At 33.8% G+C, this 15,213-nt stretch overlaps 1 protein-coding gene across 1 annotated transcript; it reads right to left on the bottom strand.

Moving 5' to 3' along the window:
• Nucleotides 1-1,156: 1,156 nt before the first annotated feature.
• On the bottom strand, nucleotides 1,157-13,324 carry LOC136207152 (protein ROOT HAIR DEFECTIVE 3 homolog 2). Its single transcript, XM_065998437.1, has 22 exons — nucleotides 12,925-13,324; nucleotides 11,203-11,269; nucleotides 11,000-11,102; nucleotides 9,971-10,041; nucleotides 8,939-9,002; nucleotides 8,795-8,860; nucleotides 8,634-8,681; nucleotides 8,481-8,543; nucleotides 8,309-8,365; nucleotides 7,849-8,007; nucleotides 7,690-7,758; nucleotides 7,499-7,590; nucleotides 6,133-6,211; nucleotides 4,182-4,347; nucleotides 3,743-3,867; nucleotides 3,378-3,640; nucleotides 3,178-3,274; nucleotides 2,918-3,091; nucleotides 2,696-2,800; nucleotides 2,380-2,474; nucleotides 2,165-2,261; nucleotides 1,157-1,749 (listed from the first exon to the last, which is right to left on the bottom strand). The coding sequence occupies exons 1-22, from the start codon at nucleotides 13,070-13,072 to the stop codon at nucleotides 1,471-1,473; spliced, it is 2,487 nt and encodes an 828-aa protein (XP_065854509.1). The 5' UTR covers nucleotides 13,073-13,324; the 3' UTR covers nucleotides 1,157-1,470.
• Between the last annotated feature and the right edge of the window lie 1,889 nt (nucleotides 13,325-15,213).

The raw sequence follows: 15,213 nt of genomic DNA on the forward strand, positions 1-15,213 counted from the left end.
GTTCTATTTTTTTAGATCGTTTTTAGTTTTCTACTCCAAGAATAGTATAATATCTGGTTAGTTTGATTAAAATGTAACTTGCAACTTTTTTTTATACCAATAACTCTATTTTGAAAATTTTAATGTTTTTTTTTGTATTTATTTAATTTTGATAAATTTATTATTTTTAATTACTGATTTAAAATATTTATTAATTAATTTAAATTTTAACCGCAATCACTCATAAAAAAAAATTAATTAATCTTTACAGATTTCAGAACAATTAATTTTATAGGAAATTTACATGTAAATTCACATTTGAAAAACTATCTACAATTATATCAAGTTTTCCCCCAACAATGACATTCAGAATTAAGTTTACTAATCATTGTAATTTTATAGTTAATTATGATATTCATGTAACTAACCCTAATTTTATTGCTACACCACAGTTTTTCTCTGAAAATTTTCTTGTTCTTTCCTTCTCATTTTGACCATTTTAGGTAATGAATTGCAATTAATTTAAATTGTTGCATGAAAAGTGAAAAATGCAATTACTTCTTGAATTCATTAGGTCAATTTAAGTTTATGAGATAGCATTTTTTTCCCTTTTTCTATCAATTCTTAAAATCTAATGCTTATGGTAGGCTCAATAAAAACTTGTACTAGATTCAATATACAAATGAGTTGAGTTTAAGCACGACAAAACTTAACTCGAAAGCTCAAAAACAAGCTCACTCGATTATAATATTCATTGATAGATTTGTAAACAAATTTGTTCCATTATTTTTTAATAATAATATTCCTTTCATAGGTGTATTTTACATGTATTAAAAAATTTCAAATTAACATAATTGATGAACAGTTTGCAAGGAAAATTCATAATAGAATTAACAAATAGCTCACCAACAGAGCTCTAACTCATACATTTTTTATTGAGCCAAGCATGCACAAGCCAAAACTCGGCTCGATTTGATTACACCCTACTCATGCTAGTACCCAAAAAATAAGTCGTACCCAAAGTGATAAAACCTATTTGATTCGATTGTTACTGTTTTGCTGTAAATAATAGATAGTAGATATTAGTTAATTTTCCTTTGAAATTAACTATCAATCGTTGTTTCTCAATCGCAATCCAACACTTAAATATCTAAAAAAGAAAAAAGAAAAAAAAAAAGAAACAAACAGGCACTTGCTAAATATTCTTAATTGGGAATAAGAAAATATTTAATTCCCAAATCCAAGATAATGCAAGGAATTTAAACAAAACTATATAACCGTACAGAATTTCGAATAATTTTCAAGTCCAAAAGCTCCATCTCTATACCCTAAATATTGTTTCTTGTTGCACACGTAAAGCATCATCTGCAAATGAAATCCTGGTTTGCTAATCTTCTTACCTCGAATTACAATCTGACATGGAGTAGAACCGCCGGCCGGCTCTTTTCAACTTGTTTGATTGATACATATTCTACAAATTGGAGTCGGTTCTTAAGAAGATAGTTCTCCATCATGAACTTTTGCACTCCGTCTGTGTGTCATGTTCGGACTAGAGTACTCAACAACACCCTCGTTGGAGGATGAAATGTTGGATGATACAGAAGACTCGGGAATTGTGTTCTGAGATGGATTCATATAACCCTGAGAAGAGACTGACTGCCCCATTGGAGCTCCAGGGGTTTGACGTCCTTGTGCCTCTTCAGCAAGTCGCTTTAGAATATTCATTACGGTTGGAAGGAACTTAGATGAAATGGAGATTATACCCGCCAACTGCCAACAAAGAGATAAGATAGGATTAGCTCATCACAAAGTGTACTATTTCAGTAGCATCCTATAATCAAAGGAAAATAAATGCTTCGTCGTCTATTTCTCGAGTCCTATCTATCATGTTTCAATGTAACTACAGAAGTCCATCTATGAGAGAAAATTCAGACATGAACAGGCTTTCAATATTCTGTTTATGCACGGCTTAGCAAATTAATGCTGCACAACTTAATAGTACAACGAGTCAAGTCTCTAGCAGTCTACATAGATAAGAATTACGAGCATGTTTGATAACATTAATGGAAGGTGAAGTATAGTGATATTAAAATTTAATACAGAAATAAAAGATACTTTAATTCCACTACACTGCATTATAGTGAGAACAAAAAATGTGCATTCGGAAGTTGATCCTTCTACTTACCGCCCCATGTTGAAACTGTCCTCCAATGTCCATTTGAACCCATAGGGCTTTTGAAAGTAAGTACGCAACAAAAAGAACCATGAGGTAAAGAGGATTCCTGTTTCAATAAAAGCCAAAATGTCAACAAATGAAAATATTCTCGTGGAGTTCAAAAGATAAGTGACTTAAAATACGTTGTTTTTTAATTGTGTAAGACTTTCAGTTTGAGTAATTACTTCAAAAGAAGCATGAATTCATTAAAACCAAGGATAACCATTGCTGCAATTGCCCATGGAGGGGGTAGCCAGTTGTTGCTGCGTTTATGCGCCTCCTGAAGAATATAAAAGATCAAAGTTTTAATCACAGGAAAGTGCATCACAATGATTCTTTTCCAGCATGTTAATAGAGTGTAAGGGAACAAAATGGAAAGAACAATCTCTTTGATATGGAACATAAAGTTCCATCAGCAATGGACTCAAATATTTAGGCATATAGACACAAACATAAGTTTAAAATGCATAGCATCATCAACTACAACAAATATTAGTGTACCTGAGCTGAAATTGCTTGAGTAACTGTATATTCAGTCTCTGCTTTGAATTGCCTCCATAAAGATTTGCACTGAACTGGTGTGATCAGTGTATCTTTCGGAGAAACCTGAAAGACATTTGACATACATGAAAGGTCATTCATTTATCATAGAAAACACTACCAAAATAAGGATATAGGAACACCCACATACATGCATAACTGAACCAATGCCCGACGACTTACCTCTTCCCAGGAGCTTGAAGCAAGGGGGTCCAAAGTAGTTCCTATGCTTCGGTCCCTGGAAGAAGAGACGGCAACTGTTCCATCCATGAGAGAGGAAGTGAGAACATTCTCAATTTTGTCAGGCTTCTCCTCATCCAAGCGTATGGAAGACATGACTGAGAGAAGTTTCAAAGACTGCAACGAAAGAATTGCAAGCAATTAAATATTTACTCGTATGAATCACCAGACAGCAATGAACTAAAGAAATTCAGATAGCTTACTGCAGAGCGTGCATCCTTTGTAATTGCTCTTATGTCTTCTTTCCCTGTCCAAACCCTCGGCATTGAATCATTGTCATGACTGAAAACAGTTGAGAATCTGAAATACGATCCAAGACAAACCAATTAACAAAAGAAAAAAAAAACAAACAAAAAAAACAATTGAAATAATAAATACTAAGTTACAAGATATAACCACCAACCTGTCCTTCATGCGGATCAAAACTTTCCCTGCTTCCTCCCTCGCTTTTTTCTCCACGATATTTCTTCCATGATCCCTCAAATTTTGTACCATCGTTTCAACTGCAGATTCATCCAACTCAAAAGTGGCAACTGCATTGGAAAATTCGGACACAGCAATCTCTGTCTCTCGCTTAAGAAGATTTCTTATTGAAGCCCATGTCTCGTTTCCACCAGCTTCAAGTAGAGATTCTACAGGTCCAGTCAGTGCTTCAGTGAGTTGTTTCTGCAAATTATTAGCATATCAAGATCTGGTTGTTAATTGAATACAGTAGATAGTGTAAAGAGAACCGAAGGGCAAGAAAATCAACCTAACAATCTAGTATACCTCATATTTGCTTGTCATTTCGGATAACTTCAAACTGCACGTAGATGATGCATGTTCCTCAATGTCACGACGAAGTTTTTCCCGGACCTTTGAAGCATTCCAATCAGCTTGTTTTATTGCAGCATCTAAGAGAGGGAAAAATAAAGAACACTTCAAAGGTAATTTTCTTTTCTTTACAAAGAAAAACTCTTCTGATACAAAAATGAAATTTAAACTTGAAAGGGAGAGACAATTCTCAAAATACATGATAACCAAACCTACAGCACAAAATATATGATAACCAAATGATATTGAATATTTACTAGGAAATATGAGCCAAATCCATTGCAGAGCAGAATAAAAGCATATCCGAATAGAAAGCATCTAAAATTTAACTGGCACAAATCAATATATATATAGATGAACAAGTATGGGAAGTCCAATCTGTGCATCATATTACCAGCAGATCCTTTGTCAAACTCAAGCATGCAAGACTGAGCACAAACACGAACAGAAGCAGCAAATCCTTCTCCATGGTTCAGTGACTGTTCCAGCCGAGTCTTAAAATTTTCAAGTGTTCTGTGACGTAAGTGTCCCAACAAGGTAACATAAGCAGGGTGTACCAGCTGTATAACACAGGAGAGAACATCTTCAGGAACCAGGACAACCATAAATCATCATTTAAAGTACAATAAATCCAAAACACCCCCAAAATAGATTGTTTTTATCAACTACCTGATGTTAAATAATGAATACAATGAACAACAATGATAAATTGCACATTCCCCAAAAATTTACAGAGGGTTAACAGCAGAGCTTATGATACAAACAGATCCTTTTTTATTATATTCACTCAAAATACCAAGAATGAGGACAAAAGCAGTAAATGGAAAATTAGAGGAGCTATTTCTTGTTAGCGAGAGAAAGTGAAGTAGCATGACTGATACCAAAACATGTCACACAGCTCAAGGATAGATTAATTAGAAGTTAAGGGGCAACAAATTCTGTTAACAAACCATCAAGATCTTGATCCTCTGAAGCCCCATTCGTAAAGATGCACCTTTTCTCAAAATTATGCTTCATTTGTCTCATTAGAGAAACTAGTTCATGAGAAAATGACTTCTCTCTCCCTGTTGTTTGATTGCATATTGGATATTTAATTATTTATTTCCAAATTAAATTAATACTTGTCAATATTTATATAAGATTTATTAATATTAATTTAATAAGACTGAGCTTTGAAGTGCTAAGCATTATATTTTCCACTTACAATTGAAATTGAGATTTAATCACAAAGAAAATGTGCTGAATTGTGGTTCCTGCTGAAAAATATCAGAATTGCAAAATGGCCAACCTCATCCTGAGATAGTTAACAAAAGTTTATATAGACTTGAATTTTTACAAAAGCATGATGAATGGAAAAAACATATCCCATTCAGTGGTGATTCAGAAGTTTTTTTTACCACATTGTGGTACTTCACTCCAGGTAGAATCAAGCTAATACATACTATTATGTATACATGTACACAAACACAAACACAATATCATACCATATGCAGGATTAAGGAATTTGTTTATTTAGTTTCAAAATGAAATGTGTCATCAACAAGTGAAACAAAGAGCCTAATAACGCCACAATCTAGACTTTGTTGCATACTTAAAATTGATTTTACTAAAATCCTTGCATAAATATGGTTTTGCTTTTCCTAGTATCTAAGTTGTGCTGCACCAAAAGGTTAAAAAGAGATACATTGAGAATGAGATTACATAAAATATCTAGTTCATACATGCTTGACACCCTTTTATCTGCAAGCCAACTCCTTCATCAAATTGCATGTCCAACTGTTTAATGAGGTCAACAGTCAGAGTAGGATGAACAAATTTTGTGAAGCCAAGATCTCTCTGAATTGAAAGAAACTCTAACTTCTTCCAGTTACTAGCAACTTGTAATGAGTGCTCTCTCTTAAATTTGTTGCTTTGGTTAGCTTTAAGTGACACTAGAATCTAATTTTGAGAAAATGGTGATACATCTACCTGATGAAGCTAAAATAGTAAATAGTGATAAATACACAGAATAGCTTCTACTAGAGAGTTTCAAACTCCTTATTTTAGGCACATATCGAAACAAGTTTATAATGCGAAAGCAATAAAGCGTAATGAACTATTTATGAGAAGAAACTTTTAGAGATTCAAGTTTCATTTTTTATTTTTTCACTTTGAAATTTCTAGAAATTGATAATAAATCATTCCCAAAACTCAAACTTAATAATATGCTAATAGTGAGACAGATATAAAGAAAGCAATCACCATTACTGAAATCCAGAAATTATGGATATGTACTTTGAATAGATCCTAAAATATGCAACTTGGACAATACAAAAAACCAATAACACAAGAACAGTTAGCTTTACCTCCAATGCTTTTGCTTTCAATTGTTGCTGTTTTGCATTTCTTACACCTTCATCAAAATAGATTGCCTCCATGTCATATCTATCAAAAGAAATTTAGATTCTACTTAAGGGTTTGCAAATAAAGTTGAAAAGTACAATAGACATTAGGAGAAATATAAGAGATTGCCGACAAAATAGTAGCAACACCAAGGCATTGAATCCAACTGAGAGTTGGAGATACAACGAGTAAAATAATTTGAAAGATCTTAAAAAGACGAGCTCGCATAAAAGCAAACTTTATTTAATTATTATTATTATCTCATATACCATTATTTTTATGATTTTAACCTAAAGTATTATTTCCGCAAACAACCTAACCTCTGTCATGAGTTATAACTAAAATGTCTAACAAGCAAAATAAATATGATTATATTTGCACTAATAAAAAAATGATACTCTTTCCATCAGAACCTAGTTGGGATCGCATTTTTAACAAAACTAATTAGAAAAGGGAAAACCATATAGCCCACCCCAACTTAATTGAAATTGAGGCATGGTTGTTTTTGTTGTTATTGTTCGTGATTGAGTTAACAAGGAAAACTAAACCTATTACTATTGGAAGAAGGGAATATTACATTTTAGAATTCCTATCCTTACAAATAAGTTATATCTTTCATTGACCAATTATAAGAAAAATAGTACTCCCCCCTTTCCACAATAGATGTCGTTTTGATTCGATTCATGCACATTAATTGATTTTTACCAAATATACCGTTTTTTAAGTTGCCTTTTTATTTTGGGAATAGATAAAAGTTAATTAGTGGATGCAACTAATACAAGGGTAACAAAGTCTTTTAGATAAAATTAATTACATTTCTTAATTTGTGTGCCTTAACCTTAAAAGACATGTATTGTGGAACAGAAGGAGTAATATAAATGTTTTGTGAAATAAAATAAATTAAAAAATAAAGATTATAAATTCTATGTCTATTAGTGTTACAACTAAATAAAAGACAGAAACACACACACACACACATATATAGAGAGAGAGAGAGACTGACAATTACCATGATGAAATGGGATCAATATGGACCTATCTATTTCCTATTACTAATTTAGACAAAACTGTTATCAAAATAGTAGTACAAGTTAAACTTAACAAAATTGAAAGAGCATCACATAATTGCAAACACAAACAAATTTTAAGCTTCTTAAATCGTTACTTACATTACACCTATTTAAAGATAAGGATCCTACACATTAGACAAGATGTACATACATCCAGATACATAGATTTTGAACTTTTTGACACTTAATTGATCCTCAATAACTACAGGTACTTGCAGAATATGGTACGCTTTTGAACTGACAAGAAGTGCATACTTACTCTGAAAGATATTTCTCCAAGATAGAGCTGAGCTTTCGTCCAAACCCCGATACTGGACCAGCTTCAACATCTTCTACCAATGCCAACCAATCCTACAGGATATTTTCACAGTACAACCAAACAATCATATTTGAAATAAGAGAAAAAGGATTCATTAAAAAGGAATGAAAATAATATATTTGAGGTTGCACCTTATCAGAGGACAAGCCACTCAGCTTCTCATTCCCAATCTCTTCACAGCGAACAGTGGCAACCATCACCTGTTACACAAAATAGACAGAAGACAAATTGACAAAAGAAGGAAAAAAAAATTATATTCATAAAGGAAAATTAAAGGATATTCTAGTAACCTTGTGGGCAGGAAGATCCAGATCCCTGTTCTCTTTTATTACATTCCATATCTGCTGAGAACTAAAAGAAAATCCTGAAGCGGGGACAACTCCTCGTCTGTCACCAGCTAGTCCTCCTGGAGAAATTGAATGAAAGAATCGCTGTCTCAGTTGAGCAACCTGTGTAAGACATCATATTAGGCAACAAGATTGTAATACCAAAAACAAACTTGAATATCATCTTAAACACACTAAACTAATAAATTACAAGACCAACAGACTTTTATATATTATTTATCTTTTACCATCTGCAATAAAATCTCGTACTCCAATTAACAAGGCAAACATAAAGAGAATAGAGAAAATAATTGATTAGGACTTAATGATAGGAAAATGCTACAAGAAACTCCAGAAGTTGAGAGAATACAACAGACGCAAAGTATTAAGGATTAAAAAAAAACACTTTAGCCAAAATAATTACCTGCTCTTTGAACTGCTCCTCCTTTTCTTCATAGCTAGACAAAGCAGTTACCTCTACCTTCAAGTCAATAATCAGAACATATAGAAGCTTAAGATGACAATCTGGTAGCGGAAGAAGATATGATTACAGACAAAATACAATAGTAAGAGGGCAAAGAGAGATATCTTCATACGTTAAAAAAGTCACTGATAGGGGTGTTTTTATGAGCGTCAGGCTTCGCAATAGAATTCCATATCTGCAATTATTGCTAACCGTGAAGATGCTGCAGAATATCATATGGCAAAGGGGGAAAGAGGAAAGTATACAATAAAATAAGGAAAACTACCTTTTGAATATCTTCCCTCAAAACAGGTTCCAAATATTCAAGTGGCGTCTATAAGGTAAGTGGAAACATGACATAGGTCAAAAATAAGAACATGAGTTCCAACAATAGAGCACAAGGTAGTTGGAATTGTCAAATAGGAAGTAACAATGTGGAGTCCAAACCTTTGTTTTATCACGAATAACAAATAGCAGAGTCGTTTTCCGGGGGCTGAACAAACGCATCATGACCTATGAATATTACAAAAATTGGCATCAAATAAATAACTTATATGTATCCTGTTTCACATTGGAAGATGGCTATAGTACCTGGAAAACTGTTTTTAGAAGAGGCTTGTTGGCAGCCTGTTCCCGGCCAATGTCATGGCACCACCTGTAAATAGTTCCATCAAGAAGATAACGTGAAGTGATTGCTATACAAGTGAACAGAACTGAATGCACTCTTGTGACCATCTATCATTCAATCATTGGGGTCATCTATATAATTTATCAAAGAAAAAGCTGAAAATAGGTTAACAATTTATGAAATATCTAATTTTTAGTCAAGGTGCGCTCTCTCGTCAACAATCTGATCATCCGTAAAGAGACAGACATGTTACAAAAGAACCACTAAGATAAAAAGAAAGAAAGAAGAAAAGCGAAAAACATCTATATTGTATCAAAGCCATTAATATCATACGCATTTCCTGAGCAAAACACTACATGTTAAACAGCAATATTTAATAGATCAAAATGTATCTTATTGGGAAAATTTAGCAACTACATAAGAAATTTGAGTGATTAATCTCACAGCAAAGTCATGCCTGCACATGAGCCTACAAACTGTAGCAGTCTAGATATAGAACACCAAGTAGTTTATGACATAAAAGTAATTTCATAAAACATTTTGGATTCTTATATATAAAACAGGGGTGATGCAGTTATACTGAACCATAGATAGGGGTTCAACACACTCTGCTGCCTTCAAGACATGCTCTTTTCCAGCCTTCAGCTACATTGATTTCTTCTATATTATAAGCAATAATAGTATTATTAAATGCACTTGTAGATTCCTAAATATGCACCAATAGCCTAATAAAGAAAAAATCCCAGTACTACTAGGAATAGGAATCGCAGAGTGGGATATAAAACAATACTAAGTAAGAACAAATCATAGAAAAAAACACTAATAAAACTGGCTTTCCCTTCAAAAAACTAATCGCTAGAATTCTTCCTAAAATATGAAGCCCTGAAGTCATCTACTGATACCCCTGCATCCATATTTTACCAAGACAGAAAGCATCCATATTTTACCAAGACAGAAAGCATCCAACCATATATTGTAGAACCCACAAAACTTACATGTTTATCAGTACAATGTCAGCAACTGCCAAAGCAAAGAGGGAGCTTTGTTTCTCGAATGTTGTGTCATCCTGAAAAAATAGTAACCATATTATTATTTTTTAGTATAATTTAAACATTAATAAGACGAATAGATGGATTCAAAACTTATATTCAACTCATTGATTCTTTAATGCCCCCTCCTCCCTTTCAAGCACAAGTCCATTAGCAGAGCACCTTGTGGATGCATTCAAGATAACAACACACTAATGGTGTATAATATATTTAGCGCCAAAATTCACATAAGGATAAAGGTCAATACAAAAGCAAAAGCAGAGTATAGTATCAACCCTCCCTCTAAGCTCTTAAGGAAAACCAATGCCAATGGCACCCAATATACAAAACCGTGAAGCACTGCATTATGCAATATCAATAATGTAACATTGCCTTCCCCCAACGTTATTACAAAAAAACATAGCACAGTGGAATGATGAATATTTCCTACACACTCAGAAGTCAGTTCTGTATCCAAGATCACAGCATAAAACATTCTTTTGCCTCTAGGAGTCAACATAATAATAAAAAAAATAGGTATGGAAGCCCCAACAAATTCATCACCAACCATACAGCATCATTTGGCATTAGAATTTTTCAAAAACCATAATAAGACACAAGTATCAAAGAGATTCTAGGTTGAAAGATGCAATAAAAGTTAACCATATGTCAAGTATACAGTTTCATTTCAGGTTGCACAGAAGCATGCAACAATTTTTAGCCTCAATGTCGTCGTAAGTGCAAATGATCTTTGTAAATGAAATACTGATTAAAGAAATGTAGAATCGCAAAATTATGCTTAATTAGCATCATTACAGCATAATTTAATCTAATAGAACTATTAATAAACAGAGACGGTAGTCAAATCTCTGATAACTTAGTTGTATCAATTCTATTAAGAAAATATAACTTCAGATAAAAATGTATAAAAATTAGTAAAAGAGCCAACCATCTGAAAAGCAAAGCTAGAATAATTACTTATACAAATTTTAATACCTCGCCTCTTTCCCTTCCGTCAGTTCCTTCCAAATCCATGGCAAGCGTAAAAGGGTCAATGCCAGGACACCTTGCCATCCAAATTCCCTTGGTTGTTTGACTCCTAAAACACAATTTAGCATAGTGGTACTTTGAAAGCAATAAGGAAAAAAAGAGAATAACGATATTAAAACTAAAATCATAAAATATAATGGAGAACAAACCTTCCCCTATACGTATCCATCTCTCTAAAATTGGTATGGAAAAGATGATTCAAAAGTGTGCTCTTACCTGTTCACAAAATAAGAGTACGTAAAAATAATATAAGCAAAAATATAAAGAAATGTATGTCAATATTTTGAAATATGATACACATTCAAATACATATTCATATGCTTCATGTCATATTTAGAGATTGCCTCGACCTCCTGCAGGAACATCATGATGGCACCATAACCATGGCCAATCATACCACAGCATACACCACCACCTTCTTTTGTAATCATCACCATTGCCTTCATGATAAGTATAAGGAATCTCTTGCACTAGCAGTTCAGCTGGGTATTGATACAAACTAGAAAAGTGTTCCACAGGGTGCTTCTAATTCATGCCTGGATACTTACTGCTAATGCACAAGCTAAGAATTTACCATTCTGAGTCTGATTATTGAACTGAACTGATTTTCATGAATTTTATGGGAAGTGATTGAAAATTGCACTCAAAATCATGTGCTCTCACCCGAGGTAATCGAGATGTTGATACTCATACCTTAATGTTTGACAAACTGTATGTTCAATGTCGAAATATGTTCTACCAAAGAAGTGTGTCCCAAGTACCAACCTAATCCAAGCATGGTTTGAAATTGAAAAAATGGCACCATATAAGTTATTAATGCTTATTTCAGTAGTTGCAAACTTAGACAGATTTTTTTAGCATTCTTATATTTGGCGAGACATTCTAGTAATTTTAGGATTTTATTTGCCTATTATATAAGGTTATATCCTCCAAGGCATTTTGGGCATTAGTGAAAAGAATTACTATTTGGTGTGACAACTTAGGGTTTTACATTATATCAGTTCACTGGATTGTGGAAAATACAATTTAAAGGAACCCAACTGAGAAGTGCTGTAATCCTAAAACAAAAACGACACAAACTGGAAAACTGCAAAAAGACCGCCTATCAAAAGATGACATTTCAACTCCATAAAATTTTCCAAAATTATCAGAAATGTGTACTTGGTAATTGCTACACAAATTTCATTTTCCATGAAAGCATGCTGCACCCATGTAACTGCAATGTAAGCCTGATCTCGAGAGCAAAAATGAGGATGGAATCAACTAGTCTATACCTAGGAAAACCAATATAAAGGCTTTGACCAAACAAATCATAACATACAAGAAAGCTGTTTTAGTTGGTTAATTAGGTGCCTTAAAAGGGACAAGGGGGGACAAGAACTCATTCTCGGCGTCCCATCTAAGGATCTCTGTAATTAAATGATTAAGAGACTAATCGCACAAATTATATTTTAATAATTAAGCCCAATTAATGTAAAACATAAAAGCTATGTTCGAGAAAATCAACATTGAAATTCTATTTTCTCCCATAGGCACAAATTAAAGATCCCAGTCACTGCTAAAGCTGCAAGTCAGAATATCAATTGAAGAACCAACAAGTTCAGTTCGACACTTCCATAAGAATAGAAGGAGAGAAAGAGATCGAATGAACACAAAAAGCCTAAAAGAGATCGAATGGACACAAAAGCCTAAAGAGATCGAATGAACTAAAAAAGCCTAACTTAAAAATCTTCAAAATCAACAAGGATCAAGTATTCAAGTTCCAAATAGCCATTTCAAACTCAACTTTCTAATAATGAACAAACAAATCGAAATCAATTCGAACTAAACAGAAGAGCTAGTTAAACCGATCTAACAATGCAAACACATACCGCTACTTTGAGGACCCATGATTGCAACAACTGCATAAGAAAGACCACAATCGGCGAGCTTAGTTGTCCTAACGAAGTCGTCAAGACCCGCCGCATTGAAGACACCATCTCCGTCGATCAATTGAGTGGAACAGCATGCCTCCGCCATTCTGACCCAAACACCGACCACCGCCGACTTTTTTTGACTTGCTTTATTTGGATTGATGAGCTCGATCCTCGAGCTTTACTGATTGGAGAAGCAAAAAGAAGAGCAGAGGAAGTGTGGGGAGTAGGGAAGGAAAAGGAATCACAGAAGAAGAGATCGAGTGGAGATGAAGGAAGAAGGGACAATAAGAAGGAGTCTTTTCTGTACTAAACAAAAAATTAGAAAAAAAAAAGAAAAGAAAAGAATAGCAGAGAAAGTAGATAGAAGAAGAATCTTGTTTTGCGTGATTTTCTTACAGTTTTCGCTCTTTTTGTCTTTTCAAATAATTAAGATCAGGTAAAAATTAGTAATTTACCTTCACAAAATTATCTTCTACATAAAATAAACGGATAATTAAGAAAATGATCAAATACTAGGGGATAATTTACTCAATATACTACTATATATCTAGATTATGTTCGTGTGACTTTTCCAAAATACCCTCAATATGTTTGTAATTTTACGGCGCGGTTGTCTCCCTTTCGTCTAATTTTGCGAATCGATGATTTCGCGAAGCATGCGAAGCTAATGTTTGGTTTAGTTGATGATTTTAATCCGCATATGCAAAATTTGGACGTGTTTTTAACAAAATTCGTGAAGTGGTATATAATAAAAAAGACCAAACAACAAGGGATTTTAACATTAAAATCATAATATTGTCAAAATTTACAACAAGATTGTCATAATAACAACAATAAAATCATAACATTATCGAAATTTACAACAAGATTGTCACAATAAACTCCTAACAAATCACTTCAAAGTGAAAGTGACGAATCTGCCCGGAAACTTCTCCCTGTACTGGAAGTCGAGACATTTTGGGATGATAAAAGGAAGCCCAGACCTTTTGGGATGGACGTTTCCTATGGTGCATACCAAGATTGGCACAACATCTCCTAACCAATCATTTTAAAGTAAATGTGGCCAATCTTGAGGGGAATGTCTCCCTATACAGGAAGGAAAGTCATCTCTCATGCACCCCAATGCGCCGCCTTCTAGAAAGGGATGTTATGTGTTCAACCACCTTCAGAAAAATTTAATCGTGTTAGGCAGAAAAAAGTGACGATTTGGCTTCGCGAAACGAGGATCCGTGAAGCATGCGAATATAAATGTGCAAGGAAGATGATCATTTTACTTCGTGAATCGATGCTTTCGTGAAGTCTGTGACGTCTGAAACGTGATGATCTACGTCGCATATCGATGATTTCGCGAAGTCTGCGAGTGAAAAATCATGAATTTTTCTACTCGCAGACTTCGCGAAATAATCGTTTCGCTAAGTAGATCGTCATGTTTCAGGCTGTTTCTCATCGTAGATCTTCACGAAATCATCGACTATGCGAAGTAATTTTCTGAAAAAACGCAGAGAAAACAGTAGATACTTACATTTTTCGCGCCTTTCACCCTTAAAATCGACAATAACAATATGATAAACCGGAAAAATGATGAAAATAACGTAAAATAATCATTTCTTCGATGGTCACAAGAAGAAAGAAACCAAGGAACAAGCAAGAATAGGAAGATGGAGAACCATGGCTTCATTTTCTAGGATTAGGAAGATGAAGAATCAATATATGAAGAGAGGAAGAAGAGAAATACATGGTGATGTAAAGAAATGGTACAGATTTCGCGAAATTTAAAGGAAGAGAAGAAGATCAAAGGTCTGAGAATCATTTGGGGAAGAGCAACCGTTCGCGTAACCATAAAGGGGAAGGGGGAAGATGAAAAGGTAAGGGCATTTTAGAAAAGTCACACAAACATATTCTAAATATGTAGTATGTTGAGTAAATGAGTTAAATATGTAAATGGGTCTCCCATTTGATCCAATTTTATAATTTTCCTTCAAATATTTTCCTAACTTTTGTATAAAACATCTGGGACAGGCTGACACTATAGTTGGAAGGGACTTTAGTCTCGGGCCAATCCAAAAATACTTTTTAACATGATGGGCGAATGATTTTGGTCTCGTTAAAATCTTTGGTTGGTCTCAATCCAACCAGAAACTCCCTCTGTAAGTTTAGCTTCCTATGATTTTATCATGCTTTTGCCCTTTCAATATTAGATTTATCGTTTTGTAGAGGAATTAGATCTAGTGGGTGTTTGTTTCG

The sequence above is a fragment of the Euphorbia lathyris genome, chromosome 9 (genome assembly GCF_963576675.1).
Source record: "Euphorbia lathyris chromosome 9, ddEupLath1.1, whole genome shotgun sequence".
Lineage (NCBI taxonomy): Eukaryota > Viridiplantae > Streptophyta > Magnoliopsida > Malpighiales > Euphorbiaceae > Euphorbia > Euphorbia lathyris.

Excerpts from the sequence above, each read along its gene's own strand:
- LOC136207152 (XM_065998437.1), bottom strand. The coding sequence starts at position 13,072 with ATGGCGGAGGCATGCTGTTCCACTCAATTGATCGACGGAGATGGTGTC. Across the intron at positions 11,103-11,202 it reads ATGGATACGTATAGGGGAAG|GAGTCAAACAACCAAGGGAA; the intron begins GTTTGTTCTCCA and ends ATTGTGTTTTAG. Across the intron at positions 3,092-3,177 it reads CAAAGGATGCACGCTCTGCA|TCTTTGAAACTTCTCTCAGT; the intron begins GTAAGCTATCTG and ends CTTTCGTTGCAG.